The following is a 22,202-nucleotide window of genomic DNA, read 5'->3' on the forward strand; positions in this document are numbered from 1 at the left end:
CCTGAGATGCACACATAATTAAATTGGCTAGTGAGCAAATTAGCACCAATAATTGGATGCTAACAATGAATTACTGACATTAAGTTGGCAACATTTTGGATTTGCACGTGCATCTTCCTAAGCACTATTCTGTAAAGATGTGCATGCAAATCTTATAGCGTGCATCTCAGAAGGGGGCATGGCCACGGGAGGGGTGTGTCAGGAGCATTCACTAAAGATGCATGCAGTACTACTGAATACCAGGGATCTGTGTCTAACTTACGTGCAAGGATTTATACCAGGTTTCAGTTACTGTCAATCTTCGTGACCAAAGTTGAACATAGATCCCAGCACTACTTGTTATTCTATAGAGGGCACCCATCCTGGAGAGCCCTTTATAGAGTACCATTCAGTTCTGATTTTTTTCTACGCCCAATTTTCGGCACCATTAACTGAATCTGGCCCTATGTGTGTAACTGTGTATTCCGCTCACACTCATCTAGACTGCACCCTTGTTCATGCTCACCTGCAAACTACACTCTATCAAGCATATGCATGTAGTTTCTGAATAGGGCTTAGGCAGAATACTGATATTTAGGCACATGTATGCACACATATGCGTCCAAATGTTTGTAATATAAGCGAAACAGTCACAGGAGTGGAAGAAACTGAAGCATCAAGATGATACTATCTTGTAAAACACGTTGTTTAACTGTGCATACAGCTGGTTTGAGGTGGCTGGTACTGGTAAAGTATTGCTCGTCTCCTTCAGTCCTGTGACAGTAACCAGAAACCAGTGGATGCCTTGCTAAGTAAGCACTGACCTCCCTGTACATGATCCTTCCTTTCGCGATTATCAGGATAGTGCTACTGTCTTATTCAGATGGTGGATTAGAATTTGCTCGAAAGAATTCACCTCTTTCATGTGGTTTATGCTTCTTGCACAATACTTCTCTGAAGATTCTTATTTAGAGAAGACTCAGCAGTTCACTCCTGATGAAGGCTGTTTAGCCGAAACACAGCCTGTGTTGAGTTCACTTGGCTGGGACTTGTTTATGCTGTACGCTCAATAAAAACAACGTGTTTTACGAGACAGTTTCATCTTGATGCTTCAGTTCCTTCCACTCCTGTGACTGTTTCGCTGGGATTGTTTTGTGGAAGGATTTGGTTTTCTTTTTTGCTTTGGTCTGAATGCTTGTAATCTAAACATTTACCTGCCTAACCAGCGTGTAAATATTAGCGCCTAGTTTATAGAATTATTCCCTATCCCCTGGATTCTATATATGGGGCTTAGATTTGTGCACCAAAATATGGATACGCTTTCAAGATTTGTGTGCAAATTAATTGGCGATAACAAATAATTATTTATTGGCACCCATTAAAATTTGTGTGCACACCTGGCTGCGCGCTATTCTATAAGGCATGGCGCCTAACTCTACTAGCGCTTATGTCAAAAGGGGTCATGGCCATGGGAGGAGCATGGCATGTTAGGGGCGTTCTGAAAAGTTGTGTGTATAGTTACAGAATGCTGCCTTGGCTCATCTAACTTGGGCCCCAGCATTTACACCAGGTTTCAGCAGGCCTAAGTCTGGTGCCCAAAGATAGGCGTGGGAATCAGCGCTAAGTGCAATTCTATAAAGAGTGTGCGCCTTTTAGAGAATTGTTTTTAATGCCGATTTTTTCCGACACCATGTGTATTTCATAAAATACATGTGTAGGCTGCAACTCCACCTTTGCTTTACCCAAACTATGCCCCCATGAGTGCTTCTGCATGGTTTGCATATAAGTATGCACAGGGCTGGCGTTAGGGGGAGGAGCAAACAGGGAAGCTGCCCTGGGCCCCACAACTCCAGGGGGCTCTGTGGTCCAGGCATCTTTTCCTCTTCTCCCCACCACAGTCTGTCTCCTCCTCCTTTTCCGATCTTCTTTAAAAATGTATTTCCCTTCTCAAAGGGGCTCCAGTGTAGCAGCCATCTTCACAAGCTGTCTCCGGCTGCCCTGAAGCTTTCCTTCTCTGCCACGATTCGCCCCCCTCTGACACAATTTCCTGTTTCCACCTGGGTGGATTGTGGCAGAGAGGGAAAGCTTCAGGGCCCCTCTGAGAAGGGAAATAAATTTTTAAAGAAGACCACATGGTGAGGGGAAGGGAGAGAGACAGACTGTGGTGGGGAGAAGGTTATGAGATGCCTGGACCAGTAGTAGCAGTACAGGTGGGGAAATCGGGGGAGGGGGAAGGGAGAGGAGAGGGGATCAGGGGCTCCCTTCTTAAATTCTGTCCTGGGCCCTGAGTATGCACGATCTCTTAGTGACTTTGCACCCAGAAAAACTTGTAAAAGTACTCCATTGTTGTGTGAAAGTTACAGGTTCCATACATTGACCTTTATTAAAGTTTGTATTGTGCTTTTTTTAATGGTCGCTGCATTTGGCAAGAGTTTCCTTATTCGCTGTAAATGTTGTCAGTCTTCCCTTGTGGGTGGTCCTTTTGAGCCTTTTCCAAACAATCAGTGCTAAGAGGTTGGTGTACTAAGCTGAGATGTCATTTCACTTTTCAGCACTTTTTGCTATTTTCAGTGCAAAGCCCAGTTTCCCCCCCTTTTTACAAAGCCACGCGGCAATGCTGACGCAGCCCATTCAAAGTGATTGGGCTGTGTCGGCATTACCACACCATCAGCCTCTAGTGTGCTTTGTAAACAGGGGGGTTTATGAAATGACTTTGCAAAAGATGGGTTTGTATTGGCAAACATACACACATAGGGGCAGATATTCAGTCAGCATGGTGAACATATTGTGTGAAACTTGTTTTACTGAAGTTACCAACATACAAGTGTGTAGAAGGCATACGGTATATATCAAACTGTGAACAACCAAATCAGAACAAGATTTACAGTAATACTTAGTAACATAATGCTTTTTAATCCAGCCCATACCCATTCATCCCTTTCCACTCACTCTCTTCATGCTAAGATAACAGGTTATTCAACCATCTGACGGCATTGCCACTCTCTATTTTAACCCTCAACCAACATTACAGCCAGCCTTATTCGATTCACTTCTAATGTTTTATTACAGAATTCGAGGAGCCTGAACTTTCATATCTCCCTATACATCTAAACCAAGGGTGATGATATCCGACAATTTCTTTGCCTTAGCTGTTAGTGCATTTTTTCTAGCAAAAAAAGTGCCAGTACTTAAATGCCAGGTCACCCTTCAGGGGTGGGGTGATCACTGAGGGACCCACCCCACAATTGCCAGGCCCCCTGCAACCAGTCACAGAATCTATGACAAGACAGAATTGGTGTGTAGAGCCTGAGTTCTTTCATTAAAACTTGGGGACCATGGGTCAAATTTAGCAGACAATGTAAAAGGTGCCGGTACTCAGTACCCCCAAGTACCCCCTCAAAAAAATCCCTGCTGTTACTCCATCTAACACCCACTAATTCCCTTAAAAAAAAACTCCAAAACCCCACTGATTTGTGTTTGATAATTTAAAGGACCCCTCTTCCTCCACAATTAAAGTGAATTATGCACCAGACTGCGAGCCCTGGGTGACAAGGAAACCTAGGTATGCATCCCAAATAAGTTTTTTAAAAAATGATTTTTGCATGTATTAGAAGATTTAGCCCTAATCTGTTCCATCAGCAGTAGGGTGTGAAGTCTATTGCGCCAACTCCAAAAAGCAGGTGGATCAGCACTTGTCCACACACTACTTTGCGAAAGAAGAAACAGGTGCCTCTGCTCATCACCCCAAAAGTTTCAGATGTATCTGAAAGAAACACCGCCACAGAAAATGGTATCAGAGATGCTCCAAGTAGCAATTTACTGAACACCAAAAACCTTTTATCTTCAGATATAATCAAAAGGCATGAAAATACGAATGAATATCCATGTCACCCTTTTTACAAAGTAGAGTATCTATTTTTCCTATCTTATATACTTATGCTTGAGTAAAATAAGCAATGGAGAACTTGAAATTGGCACTAACATATTAATTCATCTATATGTCTGTGTAGTAGTGGTGCTAAATGTATGTACAGTGCAGTCCACACTGCAATAAATAAATAAATTTAAAAAATAATAACAATAAGATAAAAGGAGAAGAAATCCCCAAACAAGAGTCACAACACAGAAGTTTCAAACCAGTGGTTTATTAAAAGCAGTAAAAGCAATAAAAAAGACAACACAGTCTGCATTTCGGAGCACAATGCACCTGCTTCATGACTCAATTCTAATAACTCAGCCAACAATGGTAGATGTGCGGGGCTGCCAAGAGACTATGCCGGGCACCCCCGTCTCTCCCCCTGCCGCTGTAGTCCCTGGTCTCACCTGCCTGCCTCCATAGCTCCGGGCCCCCTGCATTAAAAGCAGCAGTCGCAGATCACCTCTCTTCTGGCCTTCCCTCCCTGTGTCCCGCCCTTGTCTGATGTAACTTCCGGTTTCCGCGAGGGCGGGACACAGGGAGGGAAGGCCCGAAGGGAGGCGATCTGTGACTGCCACTTCAAATGCAGGGGGCCCGGAGCTTAGGAGGCAGGCAGGTGAGACCGGGGACTGCAGCACCAGCGGCCTGACCCCGGCACTGGGCCCCCTTTGGTGGCCCGGACCCGGGGAATTTTGTCCCCCCCTGCCCCCCCCCCCTCAGTGGCCCTGTAGGTATGTAACTGTGAACAATCCAATACAACAGCGTGTTTCCCAAAGGGGACATTCCTAAAATTTACACACAGTGTTATAGAATAACCCGCTCCACACCTAAAGTTAGGCGTGGGCATCTACATCAGGTTTTCATTGGTGTAATTTGTTCTAGTTGCATGGTTGGGCTTAGGAGTATTCTGTAAACCATGCCTAACTTTAGGCGCGGCTTACAGAATATGCCTAAGTGTGTTTTCAATCGGCACCGATTGTTTTAGGCACCATAAATAGAATTAGGTCCATAATGAAGAAGGAAATCTTAGTGATTGCTTTATAGAACTGCCCCCAAATGCCAAAATGTTGATGCTTTTGTGCATTTATGGGCATTTTGTGCAAAGAGAGCTTGTTGCTTGGTGCATGAGCCTCCTCATTTGGTTTCATATGAGATACTCTATCATCACCCACAGTCTTATAAACAGTCCTACAAAATCTTATTTAATGTAAACATTCTCAACATAAAAATGCATTTCCTGATGTTAAGCTGAAAATATATTTCTTTTCTACTCAGAGTGCTTGTCAAACATTACTGTGCCGCCTGGAGCCAGTAATTAGTAAGAACCCTGGAGGAAAATGGGAAGACTGGGTAAGTGTCATTAGACAAAGTCTAGTTCTTTTTTGCTGGTTTGTCACTTTTGATACACAATGTGAGGGAATGTTCAAAGACACTGTTCCTTCTAAGCTGAGCGGCTGTCTTCCATCTACAGTCCTACCAGTGGGGGGTTCTGCTTCACTATCACATTTTCAATAGTGAGGGTCAGGCAGGCTGTGCAAGACTCCAGGGAACCTGCATCTCCTTAGTGACGGAAAACACTACCCCTACTGGTGGCAATCCATAGTTTTGCATGTGATTCTCGGCTTCCACCACAAACAGAAAATAGCCCCCAGAATCCCATTGTGCATCTCCCAGTGAATAATGTGCTTGCTAAACCATCTGGAACTGGTCAAAAAAGCACATTGCTGGCCTGATAAGTTTTGTGCATCGGGCCCTTTGTGTGTAGTTAAGACCTGAAACTCATTGCTGGAGGATGTGGTAAAAGCAGTTAATGTAGCTGGGTTTAATAAAGGTTTGGACAAATTCCTGGAGGTCAAGTCCATAAACCTTTCTTAAGGTAGACCTGGGAAAAGACACTACTTATCCCTGGATGAAAATAACATGAAATCTTGCTACTCTGTCGGATTCTGCCAGGTATTTGTGACCTGGATTGGCAACTGCTGGAAACAGGATATTGAGCAAAATGGACCCTTATATTTTTGTACCAGCCGTGTGGGCTGCTGTCTCTGCCTCTACATTTGTGTTGGGGCCGGGTGGGGGGGGGGGGGGAGTTGTATTAGGAGGTATTTGGATTCAACCATATGCTCTCTCCTCTATATCCTTAGGCGAGGTGGTGAAGAGGCTGGAATCAAGGCATGCAAAATCCCCACCTCAGGCTTCTTGGGAAGAGGGGGTGGAAATAAATTGACCAATAAATTCACTTCCCTTCTCGCCCTGCAACCAAACAAATATCAGAATACTGCTCCAGCAGAAATTAAGCCCCGCTAATGGATTTTATAAAACAATGAATATTTAGAAATTAAACATTTTCCACTAGAGAATAATAGATGAGAAAAATTTCCAGTGCACTGCTAAATAGAGTGATTATACACATATGGGATTTTTTGTAACTTTTTTCATTATCTAATGAGCTAAGTATGGACATTCTGAATATTTTGATTGAGGTGGAGTACTTTGGCTCAGTTTGATTTTTTTCTTTTTCTCCACATTAAGGGAAATTTTAACAAACTGCAGTAAAAAGTGGTCTTAGCATGTCCATACACCGGTCATTCCCACTCGCTAAGGCCATTTTTCCATATGGGTAAAATGACCGCTTTTTCTACTTTTTTCAATTAATGACCACGCACTCATTTTCCCATTGGCACGTGGCCATTAGCGCATGAGCCCCTACTGCCATCTATTTTGTAGGCAGTAAGGGTTCATGCACTAAGCACACGCTAATCAGTTAGCACGTGACAATGTAACTGCACTAACTGATTAGCTCAGAGCACGCCTACTTTCCGCTCCCTGACCCACCCCACCCCCAAAAAATTAAATGTATTTTTTGGCGCATACAAAGCATGCACCGATCACTAAATTACTGTGGGATGCCTAAGTGTGCCCCATGGTAAAGCCTTTGCTGAAGTAAGCACACGCTAGTGCTTACCAGTGGTGTAGCTACGTGGGGCCCCCTCTTTCTGTGAGTCTGACGTCCTGCATGTACAACGTGCAGGACATCATAAACAGAACAAAGCCTTACGCGGGAAGAAGAGGACCTTGGCTAGTGGGGATTGGGGTCCCCCGCCAGCAAAGGTAGGCGACGGCGGTGGTGGGGGAGGATTGGCAGCGGGAGGGGGGTCGAGAGGGTCGGCAGCAGGGGGGGGGTCAAAGTTGTTGGTGGTGGCAGTGGCGGCGCGGGGGGGGGGGTCAGCAATAGCAGGGGGGGTTGGCAATGGCAGGGGTCGGAAGCGCCGGGGGGGGGGGCTAAAATGTGCCCCCTAGCCTCGGGCTCTGGACCCCCCTCCCGCTGAAGTCTGGCTATGCCCCTGATGCTTACCACAACTTAGTAAAAGGACTCCTGTATGATTTTGGTTAATAAGAAGCTTGCGCTCCTATCATTGTGTTTGATCCTATGGAACTATTTGTTTAAATGCTGAAGGCCTGGATCTCTGAGGACTTCTCTCCTTTCTCTTTATTTTGTTTTGGTTTTGGGTAAGGATTATTCTTGTGTGTAATTGATCATCATTAGCTCATTTGTATTGCAACAGATTTCTGTACTTAGGGGTTAAAATCCCTCCCCCCCCCCCCCCCCCCCCCCCGCACACACACACACACACAACAAACATATCCCTGTAAAAATAAATGCAAGAAAGAGGTTATTGAGGAGATCATCATGGTCTTTACTGCCTACTATAACATCTGTTGAATACATATGTTTAATTTACTGCTGATAAATACTCATTTACAGGTAAAAGAAGCCTATCTTCAGTCAATCAGTCTTTCTGCTACTGGAATTTTCAGGTACATTTTCATTCTATATTCATAACTAGTAATTCAGTGTGGGAAAGATAGATCTTAATCAGGGGCGGCCCAACCATTAGGCCACCTGAGGCGGGGGCTTCAGGCGGCACTCTTCAGGAGCGGCATCTCTCCTTTGCGGTGCTACCCGGCAGCGGCATCGATTCTCATACACTGCCCTGCCGCCGGCACCGCCTCTTCCTTTTATTGCGGCCGCCTCTCAGATGTAACTTCCTATTTTGTCAGAGGCTCAGGCGGCCGCAGTAAAGGGAAGAGGAGGGTGCCGGCGGTTGGGCAATGTCACGAACGGCCTGGAGATAGGAAGGGGGGCAGCATCTCAGCCCAGGGGGGGCGGCATCCTAGCTCCGCATCAGGTGGCATCTTGCCTTGGGCTGGTCCTGATCCTAATTGTGTGCATAAATACCTATTTATAAAAATGCCAAACTCCCTTATCCATAGATTTTCAAAAAAATAGACAGGTAATATTAGGCCATTTAAACTGATAAGCCAGGAATTATAAATATATATATATATATATATATATATATATATATATATATACATGGACTAGATTCAGGGAGGAGCAAGATTAGGCCAAACAATTAGCCATTTAGGGGTGGTGCCGAAAAAATTGGTGCTGAAAAAAAGCACTATTCTATAAGCTGTGTTTAAAGTTAGGTGCGGTGTATAGAGTAGCGCTTGTGCCTGGGAATCATGCCTAATTTTAGGCGTGGCCATTTACACCAACTGAAATGTGGTGCAAATCTTTGCGTATTAATTTTAGGAATGCCTCCGTTCCGCACATGACCATTCCATTTCCGTACCCCCATTTTGAATAGAGGCGAGGATCCTGCACCTAAATTTACTTACATATATTCTGCTTAAATCTAATTAGTGCCAATAATGCTTGTTAAGAAGCCAATTATCAGTGCTAATTAGCTTGTTATTGAATTAAATTATGCACGCAATATTTTGTGACTTTTATAGAATTCGGGGGGGGGGGGGGGGGGGGGGGGGGTTATATTCAGCACTGAATATATCAGTTAAGTTAAAAGCCAGTTCCAGTGTTTAACTTAAGCCAGTGATCATGCCAGCTGAATATTTATCTATCGAGCGATCTATCTCATGGACCAATCACCCTTCTCTGGCAATAAGTAACACTAAGCATAAGATTTATTAAAGGTGCTACCTTATTGTTATGCACTAATGTATATTGATGCATGTTATTTACCACAGGTCCCATTTAATACAATGAGATCCAGATACTAATAACATATGTTACGGAGCACACCAACACAGTAACACCCTTTAGTATAAATCTAGCCCTAAATTAATTAGATCTATGAAGCCTTTGTGAAAAGCTGGCAGTTCTTTAAAGGGACAACTATATTTAATCACCACAAGGACACCTCTTTGGAGACAATTCTTTAAAGAAAAGTAGGCACCTATGCCTACACACCATCAGGACATTAGGGAAGGAGAGTGGTTAACAACAACAGAGGAAATATCACACAACATTTCCTCTGTTGCTTCCTGTGATTGGCAAAACAAATACCAGCAGGGTTTCATTTCCTCCCTAACCACCTAACCACTACACCTCTACTCAGGAAAGCTAGACTACCCCAACTTGACAGTTCGTCTTTTAGATTGTAAGCTCCTTTGAGCAGGGACCGTCCTTCTTTGTTAATTTGTACAGCGCTGCGTAACCCTAGTAGCGCTCTATAAATGTTAAGTAGTAGTAGTTCTGGCCCCCTCCCTGCAGCCCCGTGGTCCCTTACTAATTAGCACTGTTTACTATTCTCTCTGCCGTGCCTGCCACTGCCATACTTCTACCTTCTTCCACACTGGCCCTGAGCTGAATGACGAGGGGTGCTACATGGGCCCTGTAAACACAGGGCCATGTTCAAGTGCTGCCTTGTCCTGCCCATCTCTAAGGCATACTTCTAGTGGTGGGATGTGTCAGCACTTCAGCACAGACTTGTACAGCACTCAGTCTTCTATGAGATTGGGGCCAGTGCGGGAGGAGGTAAGGGAGCATTAGCAGTGGCCTGGAAGGAGGGATGAAGGAGGGAGTAGATGCTGGATGTAGGGAGGGGGAAGGGAAGAGGAGACAAGATGTTGGCAAACTGAGGAGAGAGAGATGAAAGGAAGATGCTGGCTAGCTGGGGGGGGGGGGGAGGGTAGAGAGACAAGGGAAGTTGCTGGTCACCTTGTGAGACTAGAGCGAGGTAGGAATATGCTGGCCACTTTGGGGGCAGTAGAGAGGGGAAAGGGTGATGCTGGTCACTTTGGTGGGGGAGAGGGGGCTAGAGGGGAGAAGGGGAGATGCTAGCCACAGGGGGAAGGTAAAGAGGAGAAGGGGAGATACTGTTCATGGTGGGGGGGGGGGGGCGGCAGACAGAGAAGGGCATATGCCAGCCAGGTAGGGAGGTAGAGAGGGGAAGAGTACATCTGGCTACAATAGCAGGGGGGAAGGGGAGATGCTGGCCACGAGAGAAAAAAACTAGAGGGGGAAGGGGAGATGCTAGCCACAGAAGGGGAAGGTAAAGAGGAGAAAGGGAGATGCTGGCTACAGGAGGAGGAAAACAGGGAAAGGGCAGATGCTGGCCAGGCAGGGAGGTAGAGAGGGGGAGGGTAGATATGGCCACAGATGCAGAAGTAGAGAGGGGAAGGGAAGATACTAGCCAGAAGGGGAGATGATGATCACAAGGGGGGATGAGATGGAACAGGGAAGGGGAGATGTTGGCTACAAGGGTGGAGTGAGGTAGAGAAGTGAAGGGGAGATACTGGCTGGGGAGAGATAGAGATGGAAGGGACAGATGCTGGCAACCTGGGGTGTGTACAGCGTTGAAGGGGAGATGCTGAGCTGTGGGAGGGGGGAGAACGCAACTGAAAGTTCAACAAGGGTATTCAATACTCTTGGACTGGCCCTGCTGCCCCCATAGCCACCCATATTTCAGGATCCTAAATTTAGGAGCCTAATAAAACTAGAAATCAAATTTTAGGTTCTCTGTCCTAGTAAATTTTTAAGAGGCCAATTTAGGAGCCTAATTCTTCAAGTTACAGTCCTAAATTATTGAATATCACTCTCTGATTTTCTTATGTGTAGTTGAAAGTTATGTAGAAAGGATAAGTGCTGATAGCTGTTCAAAGAGAAAGTAGTGACTTATTTAGATCACACAGATTCTCTCAAGGCTAAAGGTTATTTCATATAGATTCTGAACAAATTATGATAATTAGTGTGATTCATGACTGTATTGTGAAAGCATCATCCTGAATTCTGAGAGGGTTTCCTGTTTCCTGCAGGGGGTATGATGTAGAAATGAACTGGGAGAAAAAAGAAGGCCATCCAGTCTGCTATTTTGTGTATGGAGTCGCATGCTCTGAGGTGGTAATTGACTGCTTGACAGGAGATCACAAAGTAAGTCCTTTGTAAAATATTCTTCAAACTGAAACATGAAGCACAATGTTTCACTGTACTCAGTCACACAAAGGGCAATTCTAAGACTGGGTGCCTGCATTTATGCACCCCCTTGCATGCCTAAATGTACAGAATAATAGCACCAGAGGCACAGCTAGGTGGGGTGCAAGGGGAGCAGCTGCTCCCCCAAATGGATTCTGAATGAAATGTTGCCTATGCAGATCAGTCCTTCAGCCTTACATCAGCTCCTATTTTATAAAAGGTCTGCTCCCCGTGACATCAAAACCTGGCTGCATTTCTGAATAGCACCTACATGCATAACTATAAGCATGGCACCTTAAGTGCTATTCATAAGGTTACCATATTTACCCTAAGAAAAAAAAGGACACAAAATATCACCCTGCCCCACCCTGTCACACCCCATCCCACCCCTGTCATACCCTGCCCCACAGTGAATCCCTGTGATACTCCGCCCGCCCCCTGTCACTTTGACCCTCCCAAGAAATCCAGATTCCCTATTTCTCCCCCCCCCCCCATGTATATCCCCTCCCCAATTTTCCAGCCTCCCTCCACCCACAAGACTCCATTCATTACCCCTCCCCTCCTGTACCTTATTTTCATGCCCTGGTGGTCTATTGGCCTCTTCAGGGCAGGAAAGAGCCCCCGGGTTAATGGGCAAACAGGCAGGATGGCAGGTGAACGGGCTTCCCTCCCCTCCTTTACCTTATTATCATGTCCTGGTGCTCTAGTGACCTCTTCAGGGCAGGAAAGAGCCCCCTCTTTCCTGCCAGGTGCGGCTGCTTACCTGTCTTTCTCCTGGCACAGCTTCAAAATGCCTTTAAATCTCTATCTTGACTATTCACTGTGGATATCCTGAAAACCTGACTGGCTGGGGTGCCTCCAGGACCAGGTTTGGGAACCACTGATCTAGAAGCATCTATTAGATCCAAGGAGGTTAGATCTCCCTCTGTCTCCCTTCATAGCAAACACAGTTTGCCACAAAAAGCAGCAACAGAGCAAAAACCCTACCCCATTTCACTCATGCAACCTTCATTCATTTACAAAGAGATCCACACTCCAGTGTCCCAATGTCCCAAGCACGCAACACAGCCAAGGAGGTTTCATTGTTTTGAGTGTATCAAGATTGCGGCTGCGTGGGGGAGACGGCTTCAGCCTTGTCACATGATGCTGTCTCCTCTCAATTAAACCTCCTTGGTCCTGCCTGAGGACTTTTAACTTCCTACTCCCTCTGAGCCCCACCCTCCTGACTCAGCAAGCTATCTATGCTATTCCCTGCCATAAGGTAGCTCAGTGAGGTAGTGACCTTAAGGAAACCCTGCCTTGTAGCACCCACTCCCTCACACACTCATATACCAAGAGAATACCACAAGAAAACCAACATAGAACCACACCTAATCCTGAGGATCAGTGGTGTAAATTCTGCCCAAGCAGCCCTCCAGTGATCCATGCAGGGGAAATGGCAGAGCACAACACAAACTGTACTTTGCTCTAACAGTGTTGCTGCACCATCTCCCAGTATTGGTCTTCAATTTCCCTGTTGGGTTCAGGAGCAAGGTAGGTGCTAAGTGCATCATCTCCTTCTGCTATGAGACCAACAGCCTCATGATAAGCATCTCCCCTGCTACCAAGCCTGATGGGGTAATTGAAGAACGAAGTCGGGAAGTTGTACAGCAATACTAGCGGAGGTAAGTTTAGTGTTTATGGTGTTCACACCCTGCCAGCTCCAGTAGAGGTTTTATCTGATGTGGGGAAGAAGTCAAGAAAGAGATGTAAAGGAAAACTACAAGGGAGAGGAGGGCAAATCCAGGGTGGATCCCCCTCTTCCCAAGCTGCTTCCAGATCAGAGGGGGATGAACCCCTCTGCCATGGCTGACCTTCTGCAAAACTTTGCTTGGAGGTCTAGAATTTGAGCCTCTGCTATTGCCAAGGGTCTCTGACATATTTAGAATCAGGCTAAACTAGTGCAGAAAGCCCAGTAGATGATGCTGTAGCAACATCTGGGTCGATATTCAGCCAGCAGCGATAAGCATTTTCATAGCCGCCAGCATTATTCCTGAATAGTCAATACCAGGCCATGTCTGGGCACTGGCATTGAATATCTGAGTTTATGTGGCTGGCTATTTCTTATGCAGTGAAGTGGAATTCTCATTTGTAGTAAGAGGGCCAGACCTACAAGATCTCATAGGAGCATGCCTAAAAGATCCAAGACTTGTTTATTGAGAGCTCAAGAGATAGCTGATATTTTTATGCTATCACTGTATTGTGGAATGAAGTTATGGTTGAATGAAATTATTCCAACTTATGATACCGTGTTGCTGTTGAATTAGATGTTAAATGTTACTATTTCATTATTTAATGGTAGTTTAATTCTGCTGTAAACTTTTTTGTTGGTACTACTCTTGTCGCCTTATGCAGGAGGTATGGAATAAGTATATGATATTGATAAAACATCAGCACTTCTGCATAAAATTACCATCTATCATTGTCCTTTTTAACTGATTTTGCTATTTAACTTTCTGCTCAACTAACAGGGGATATGACAAAGCTTTGTGCAAGATCTTTTGGCTTTCAGTTACAAGTACATCAATTAGAAATACAAAATTCAGAGTGAAGGTTGTAGTCTCATCCAGGTTGACCTGAACAGGGTGATTCAGTCCCCGGTTTGGCTCTGTTGTATGCATGAAGTGAATCTTGCTTTTCTTAGAGCAATCAGAACTAGGATGGAGCAAAACCAGAAGTGGATTAGCCTATCTAGGTTGACCCAGGGCCGCCAAGTGACATGGCCGGGCCCGGGACATAGCCAGACCGCCGAAAGCTGCCACCCCCACCTGCACAAACTGCCCCCCATTCGTGCCCCCCTCCCCCACTCACACCACCGCTCCCGTGCCTTTTTGTCTTTGCCTCCAAGGGAGGGGGGGGGGGGTGCACCAGCAAGCCACTTCCTGCATACCTGCTCCCACAGTCTGTCCTCTCCTGTTCCTGTCAGTGCTGGGAGTCAGACTCGGAAGCAGACAGCAAGAAGAAGCTTGCCGGCACCTGGCCCGGGTAATTTTGCCCCCTACCCCCACCCCTTGGCAGCCCTCGGTTGACCTGGAGAACATGGCAGCCCTATTGACAGATGAAAAATTAGTTGAACTGAACTTTAATTATTTTGTTGCAGAATATCAGAACAGACATTGTGATGGACGTTGGTTGCAGCATCAATCCAGCTGTAGATATAGGGCAGGTATGTACAAATCCTCCTACATTTATGAATTAAGCATTAATATTGCATGCACAGACTGCAGCCTATGCAATTAAACTTTTGCAATTGATAAACAGATTATAGGAGCTTAGAACAGCATTTTAGAAAGAACGTACAAATCAGAATTGAGATGTCCAGATCAGTACGTCCCAAGTTCCGCTAGTATTTTAAAACAAGATCTCTTGATGTAGAACCTGTTCTAAAATACATGGTGAAATGGATGTTTATGCATCAGTTATGTGTAGCAGGAGCATCCATTTCGTAATCATAACATAACGTGGAGGGGCATAATCGAAAGGGACGCCCAAGTTTTGCTGAGGACGTCCTCACAAAACATCCCGACGGAGGGGCGGGGAAACCCGTATTATCGAAACAAGATGGGCGTCCATCTTTCGTTTCGATAATACGGTCAGGGATGCCCAAATCTTGAAATTTAGGTCGTCCTCAGAGATGGTCGTCCCTAGACTTGGTCGTTTCTGATTTTCAGCGATAATGGAAACCAAGGTTGCCCATCTCAGAAACAACCAAATGCAAGCCCTTTGGTCATGGGAGGAGCCAGCATTCATAGTGCACTGGTCCCCCTGACATGCCAGGACATCAACCGGGCACCCAAGGGGGCACTGCAGTGGATTTCATAAATTGCTCCCAGGTACATAGCTCCCTTAAGGGCACCTAAATGTGGGTACAGTGGATTTGTGGTGGGCTTTGGAGGGCTCACATTTACCACCACAAGTGTATTAACAGGTGGGTGGGGGATGGGCCTGGGTCCACCTGCCTGAAGTGCACTGCACCTGCTAAAACTGCTCCAGGGATCTGCATACTGCTGTGATGGACCTGAGTATGACATTTGAGGCTGGCATAGAGGCTGGCACAAAATATTTTTAAAGATTTTTTTTAGGGTGGGAGTTAGTGACCACTGGGGGAGTAAGGGGAGGTCATTCCCGATTCTCTCCGGTAGTCATCTGGTCAGTTCGGCCACCTTTTTGTGCCTTGGTTGTAAGAAAAACAGGACCAGGTAAAGTCATCCAAGTGCTCGTCAGTGACGCCCTTTTTTTCCATTATGGGTCGAGGACGACCATGTGTTAGGCACACCCAAGTCCCGCCTTCGCTATGCCTCTGACACGCCCCTGTGAACTTTGGTTGTCCCCTCGATGGAAAGCAGTTGGGGACACCCAAAATCGGCTTTCGATTATACCAATTTGGGCAACCCTGGTAGAAGGACGCCCATCTTCCGATTTGTGTCGAAAGATGGGTGTCTACTTTCGAAAATGAGTCTGATAGTAAGTGACAACAGATAAAGACCTGAATGGTCCATATAGTCTGCCCACCAATCACATTCATTATCAATTCAAGATTAAATCAACAATGAATATGATATTAATGTCTAAAATATCAATGGGTCTGTTATGAAATAGCAACAAAATCGTTTATGTGCAGGAACATAAACAGTTACGTCAACCATTTTTGAAACATAAAAGTTTATTTTTCCCAGAGCCCGGTGTCCCTTGCCAGTTTCAGTTTCAAGTGTAACTTCAACCACTGAGAGATTGTGGTGGCACCTTCCCCTAATCCATCCAGTACTGATGCCCAGATGATCAGAAGCAAACACAGGCGCTAGAGGCTGTTAAGCACCATACTAGTGCCTGCGTTTGCTACCGCCCCATGATCAGGCTCTGAATGCAATTAGCATGCAAATGCATGCAAAACAGGGCTCTTAGCACAAGTAGCATGCAAATGCATGCTAAATGCGTTCCTCCACAATGATTGGCAAGCAGCATGCCAAACATTGATGCGCTGTCCATGGCAAACCCTACGCCAGCTCAGAGTCCTCTTGTCCCTCGACCCCACCCCCCCAAACACAGATTCTTGGAGGCTGGAGATCTGGTGGGTCTCCAGCCCTCCCCTAGTATCCCCTCAAATGGAACCCTGGTGGCCCAGTTGGCCGTGAGTCAATTCCCCTCCCTGGTGGTCTAGCGGCCCTTCCCCACCCCCTACCTTCATTGGAGGAGGGAGGTGGCCTTCCATCAGCGCCGCCTTGAAAATGGTGGTGCCCTGCCCTGCCCAGAAACTCCCTTTTATGGTGTGAAGCACTGCCCAGCCCATCCCAGGATGCACTCGGCAGGGCTGGGTGCCACCATTTTCAAGGCGGCATTGATGGAAGAGAAGGGAGGCCACCTCCCTCCTCCAACGAAGGTAAGGGGTGGGGAAGGGCCACTAGACCACCAGGTCGGGGGGCAATTGACTCACGGCCCACTGGGCCACCAGGGTTCCATTTGAGGAGACACTTGGGGGGGGGTTAGGGGGCTGGAGACCTATTGGATCTCCAGCCCCCCTGAACCTGTGTCAGGGGGGTCGGAGGACTGGCGGTCCACCGGACTTCCAGCCCCTGTGTCGCTTGACTCGGGGTGGGGGCACTGGGTTGACAGGTCTGGGATTTTGACAGCCCAGATCTGTCAAACAAGTGCAGGAGGATTGTACCTCCTGCACATTACCCTATGATCAGAGATAATAGCTATTATCTCTGATCATAGGGGCGGTAAAGCCCCACGCTGTTCCAGTGCTATTTTTAGAGCGCTGTTTGGAACAGTGTGGGGCTTTTGATCATCTGCCCATGAATGAATTCTTTGCTTCAGTCCTTACAGAAGAAGATGTAAGATATCTACCTGAAATCACACACTGCAATGAGGAGTGAAGTTATCAAATCAGAATCACAGGAAAACACTTCACTAATATCATGTTCAGCTACAATTATTTGCAGAACTACATTCAATCAACTAAAAAAAAAAAGGAAGAGGAAAAAGCCTCAGAAAATGCAGGACATTTTACTCAATGTTTTGTTAAATGAACCTGCTGCATATCTCATTTGGCATAAAAAAAAAACCTCCTTCTCAATTGAAAATTGGCATCATTTTTTTTAGAATTTTATATCTAGATTTTTTTATTATACAAAAGCAAATTCCACTTTATATTCAGTTCAGCTGCTTAGCTTTAGTGCAGCATGTAGCTGAACATGATATTAGTGATGAGATCTACCTGTACCAGTAATGGTTTTCAAGGGTGTCAATGAGGAGGAACTGAAGAAAATGTTGGTGAACCTGGAAGATATACTGAGCCAAATTGACAAATTAAAGAGTAGTAAGTCACCTGGACTGGATGGTATGCACACTAGGATACTGAAAGAACTCAAAAATGAAATTGCTGATCTGCTGTTAGTGGTGTTTAAACTGTTGTTAAAATAATCCATAGTACCTGAAGATTGGAGGGTGGCCATTGTATCGCCGATTTTTAGAAAGGGTTCCAGGGATGATCCGGGAAATTACAGACCAATAAGCCTGACTTCAGTGTCAGGCAAAATAGTGGAAACTATTATAAAGAATAAAATTACGCAACACGTAGATAAACATGGTTTAATGGGACAGAGTCAACATGAATTCAGCCAAAGGAAGTCTTGCCTCACTAATTTGCTTCATTTCTTTGAAGGCATGAATAAACATGTGGATAAGGGTGAGACTCCTGAGAAAATTAAAAAGTCATGGGATAGGAGGCAATATTCTGTTGTGGATTAGGAATTGGTTATTGGACAGAAAACAGAGGGTTAAATGGCCATTTTTCTCAGTGGAGGAAGATGAATAGTGGAATGCCTCAGGGATCTGTACTGGGGCTGGTGCTATTTATAAATGATCTGGAAATCAGAACAAGCGAGGTGAACTGCAGATAACAAAAAATTATTCAAAGTTGTTAAAACACATGTGGACTCTGAAATATTGCAGGAAGACCATAGTAAATTGGAAGACTGGGCATCCAGATGGCAGATGAAATTTAATGTGGACAAATGCAAAATGATGACCATTGGGAAGAATAATCCAAATCATAGTTACCTGATGCTAGAGTCCACCTTAGGAGTCAGCACCCAAGAAAAAGATATAGGAGTCTTTGTAGACAATACGCTTAAATCTTCTGGTCTGTGTGCGGCGGCAGCCAAAAAAGCAAACAGGATGCTAGGAATTATTAGGAAAAGGATGGAAAATAAGACCAAGAATATTATACTGCTCCATGGTGCAACCTCACTTTGAGTACTGGGTTCCATTCTGGTCGCAGATTAGGTCTGTACTGAATATTCATATTCGGCTTGGCCAAGAATACTGCCCCAAATACAATATTCGTATTCAACCAAATATTGATTGATATTCAAATATGAATAATCCGGGGTTCTATTGTGCTAAATCCTACTGAAATAAACACTTGGGGCCCTGTTTAGTAAGCAGTGCTAAGGGCGCGTTCACATTTCTAGCACACACTAAATGCTAAAGACACCCATAGGAATATATGGGTGTCTCTAGCGTTTACCATGCACTAATTTTAGGCACATGCTAAAAAAAATGCTAGCGCATTTTAGTAAACAGGGCCCTTGATCTTTGATTTCATGTTGGTTCTTTTATGATTTGTTATGTTAAAGCTCAATGTCCCTTAGTCACATTCAGTATTCATTGAATAATATTTTTCATTATTTGTATTCAGCTGAATAGTAAAATATGCTATTCAGTACAGCTGTAATAGCGATATTAGAAAAGGTTCAAAGAAAAGCGACCATTTGAGGAAAGGCTAAAGAGGTTAAGGTTCTTCAGCTTGGAAATGAGATGGCTGAGGGGAGATATAATTGAGGTCTACAAAATCCTGAGTGGTGTAGTACTGGTAAAAGTGAATTGAGTTTTTGCTCTTTCAAAAAGTACAAAGACTAGGGGACACTCAATGAAGTTATATAGAAATACTTTAAAAACAAATAGTAGAAAATATTTTTTTTAGTTAACGAATAGTTAAGCTCTGGAACTTGTTGCCAGAGGATATGGTTACATCGGTTAGTGTATCTGGGTTTTAAAAAGGTTTGGACAAGTTCCTGGAAGAAAAGTCCATAGTCTGCTATTGAGATAGACATGGGGGAAACCACTGCTAGCCCTGTGATCAATATTATAGAATATTGCTACTATATGGGTTTCTGCCATGTACTTGTGACCTGGATTGGCCACTGTTGGAAGCATGATACTGGGCTAGATGGACCATTGGTCTGACCCAGAATGGCTATTCTTATGTTATGTACTTAAATGAAGAATACTTCATTTTTTGGACCACCCAAAACATGCCCAGATCACGCCTCTTTGCCAGCTGCACATTTTTCAGTTTTAGATGTGTATATCCCAACTTTGTAACATTGGGAGTTAGATGTTTATGCAATACAGATTTCTAAATGCAAGTTTATGCATGTCTAAAATCCAGATAGCACTTGTAAAATGAGCAGCTTAATCACTAGTACTAGGGAAAGTGATTCATACAGTGTTTTGTAGTTACATTATGTTGACCTACAATCTCAGTGCTATATTTACCTGCAATGAACAAATTATAGGTGATGGGGTAGAATGGGATGGAACTATGTTGTATCATGATATTACCACTATAGATCAAGGCAGCTATTTTGAGACTAGACCCACCATGGGCAGGAGTGGCTGGATATCACTTCTGCCCTGAATACACCACTAGATGACCAGCAGGCTTATTTTCGAAAGAGAAGGACACCCATCTTTCAACACAAATTGCAAGATAGGCGTCCTTCTCACAGGGTCGCCCAAATTGGTATAATGGAAAGCCGATTTTGGGCGTCCCCAACTGCTTTCTGTCGCGGCGATGACCAAAGTTCTGTGGGCATGTCGGAGGCGGGACTTGGGCCTGCGTAACACATGGGCTTCCTTGACCCATAATGGAAAAAAAAGAGCGTCCCTGACGAACACTTGGACGACTTTACCTGGTTCTTTTTTTCTTACGACCAAGCCACAAAAAGGTGCTCGAACTGACCAGATGATCACCGGAGTGAATCGGGGATGACCTCCACTTACTCCCCCAATAGTCACTAACCCCCTCTCACCCTCAAAAAAATTTTTAAAAATATTTTTTTTGCCAGCCTCTATGCCAGCCTCAAATATCATACCCAGCTCCATGACAGTAGTATGTAGGTCCCTGGAGCAGTTTTAGTGGGTGCAGTGCACTTCAGGCAGGCGGACCCAGGCCCATCCCCCTCCCCCCCCCCCCCCCCCCACCTGTTACACTTGTGGTGGTAAATGTGAGCCCTTCAAAACTCTATTACTACTATAAATCATTTCTATAGTGCTACCAGTCGTACGCAGCGCTTTACAAAACCCACCAGAAACCCACTGTACCCACATCTAGGTGCCCCCCTTCACCCATAAGGGCTATGATAGTGTTGTACAGTTGTGGGTAGTTTGGGGGGGTTGGGGGCTCAGCACCCAAGGTGAGGGAGCTATGCACCTGGGAGCAATTTCTGAAGTCCACTGCAGTGCCCCCTAGGGTGCCCGGTTGGTGTCCTGGCATGTCATGGAGACCAGTGCACTACGAATGCTGGCTCCTCCCACGACCAAAGGGCTTGCATTTGATCATTTCTGAGATGGGCGTCTTCAGTTTCCATTATCGCCGAAAATCAGAAACGACCAAGTCTAAGGACAACCATCTCTAGGGACGACCTAAATGTCAAGATTTGGGCATCCCCGACCGTATTATCAAAACGAAAGATGGACGCCCATCTTGTTTTGATAATACGGGTTTCCCTGCCCCTTCGCCAGGACATCCTGCAAGGACGTCCTCAGGAAAACCTGGGCGACCCTTTCGATTATGCCCCTCCAGGAATACTAAGATAGGTTTGGTAGGCCTATGGGTGGGTTGGGAGTTTTATACAGGAGGGTGGAAGGCAGATTGAGGGGGTTTCTAGAACTGGAGTTACTCTTATTCAGTGATGTTCAGAGAGGAGGGTGGCTTTGGGAGAAAGGAACCACTTCTCTTGGGGGAGGTGGTTGGTCCTGCAAAAGGGGAGAGTTACACATAGAGACCTGAAAAATCCCTTTATGCCCCCTTATATCAACCAAGACCCACATAAGTGTCGGTGGCTAGGACATGTCTAGTCAAACCTGCATATATAATGCCAGTGCCTAGACATGGCCTGGCATTGACTATCCAGGTCTAACTGGCCAGCAATGGTTGGTACTTAAAAAAAATCTCTGACTACTGCCAGCTGAATATTGACTGTTTTAATATGGATAGGGGAGTCATGTGTTTGCAATCTAGTAGCCAACGATTAAGTCCTGCTGAAACTCAGGCCCAATGTTTTCAGTTTCAAATCTGTTAATATAAGAATATGTAATCTCAATATTCTGTACAGCAGATAAAATGCTATTAATGGATTATTATTTTTCTTTTTTTTTAGATTGAAGGTGCATTTGTTCAAGGCCTTGGACTTTTTACAATGGAGGAACTAAAATTCTCTCCACAAGGTGTCCTCTACACCCGGGGGCCGAGCCAGTATAAAATCCCTGCAACGTGCGACATCCCTGAGCAGTTCCATGTGTCTCTGCTAACAGAGTCTCCTAACCCGCATGCTATCTACTCTTCCAAGGCAAGAATGATAGGCGTAGACCTAACTGCTATCTTTTCAGATTATTAATAATAAAGTTTATTTGTGTAAATATTCAGTTTTGGTTTTGCCCAAGATTCTGCTTTTCAAGTATTTTTAGATGTGTAGACCACCTAAATTGTTAGAACACTTGAGGGAGCATTTGAAAAAGTCAACTGTTCTACTACCTTTCACTTAAAATCCCTACGTCTCTCCAAACATTGATTTGTGTGGTTTGCTTGTCCACCAAACTGTAGACTCCATGGACCAGGACCTGTCTAATATTTATCTGGACAGCTCCTGTATACTGCCTGTAGCATCACATAAATGTGTAGTACTAGTAGTAGTAATAGGT

At 45.0% G+C, this 22,202-nt stretch overlaps 1 protein-coding gene across 1 annotated transcript in view; it reads left to right on the forward strand.

Annotated features, from left to right (window-relative positions):
- Positions 1-22,202, forward strand: part of LOC115474517 (aldehyde oxidase 1-like) — a 221,257-nt gene that overhangs the window by 179,712 nt on the left and 19,343 nt on the right. Inside the window, exons 29-33 of the mRNA XM_030210007.1 lie at positions 5,171-5,245; positions 7,662-7,714; positions 11,018-11,132; positions 14,314-14,379; positions 21,662-21,850. Of these exons, the coding sequence (XP_030065867.1) occupies positions 5,171-5,245; positions 7,662-7,714; positions 11,018-11,132; positions 14,314-14,379; positions 21,662-21,850 (498 nt within the window). The remainder of the gene's footprint in view (positions 1-5,170; positions 5,246-7,661; positions 7,715-11,017; positions 11,133-14,313; positions 14,380-21,661; positions 21,851-22,202) is intronic.

Source organism: Microcaecilia unicolor, chromosome 7, assembly GCF_901765095.1.
Source record: "Microcaecilia unicolor chromosome 7, aMicUni1.1, whole genome shotgun sequence".
NCBI classification, from domain to species: domain Eukaryota; kingdom Metazoa; phylum Chordata; class Amphibia; order Gymnophiona; family Siphonopidae; genus Microcaecilia; species Microcaecilia unicolor.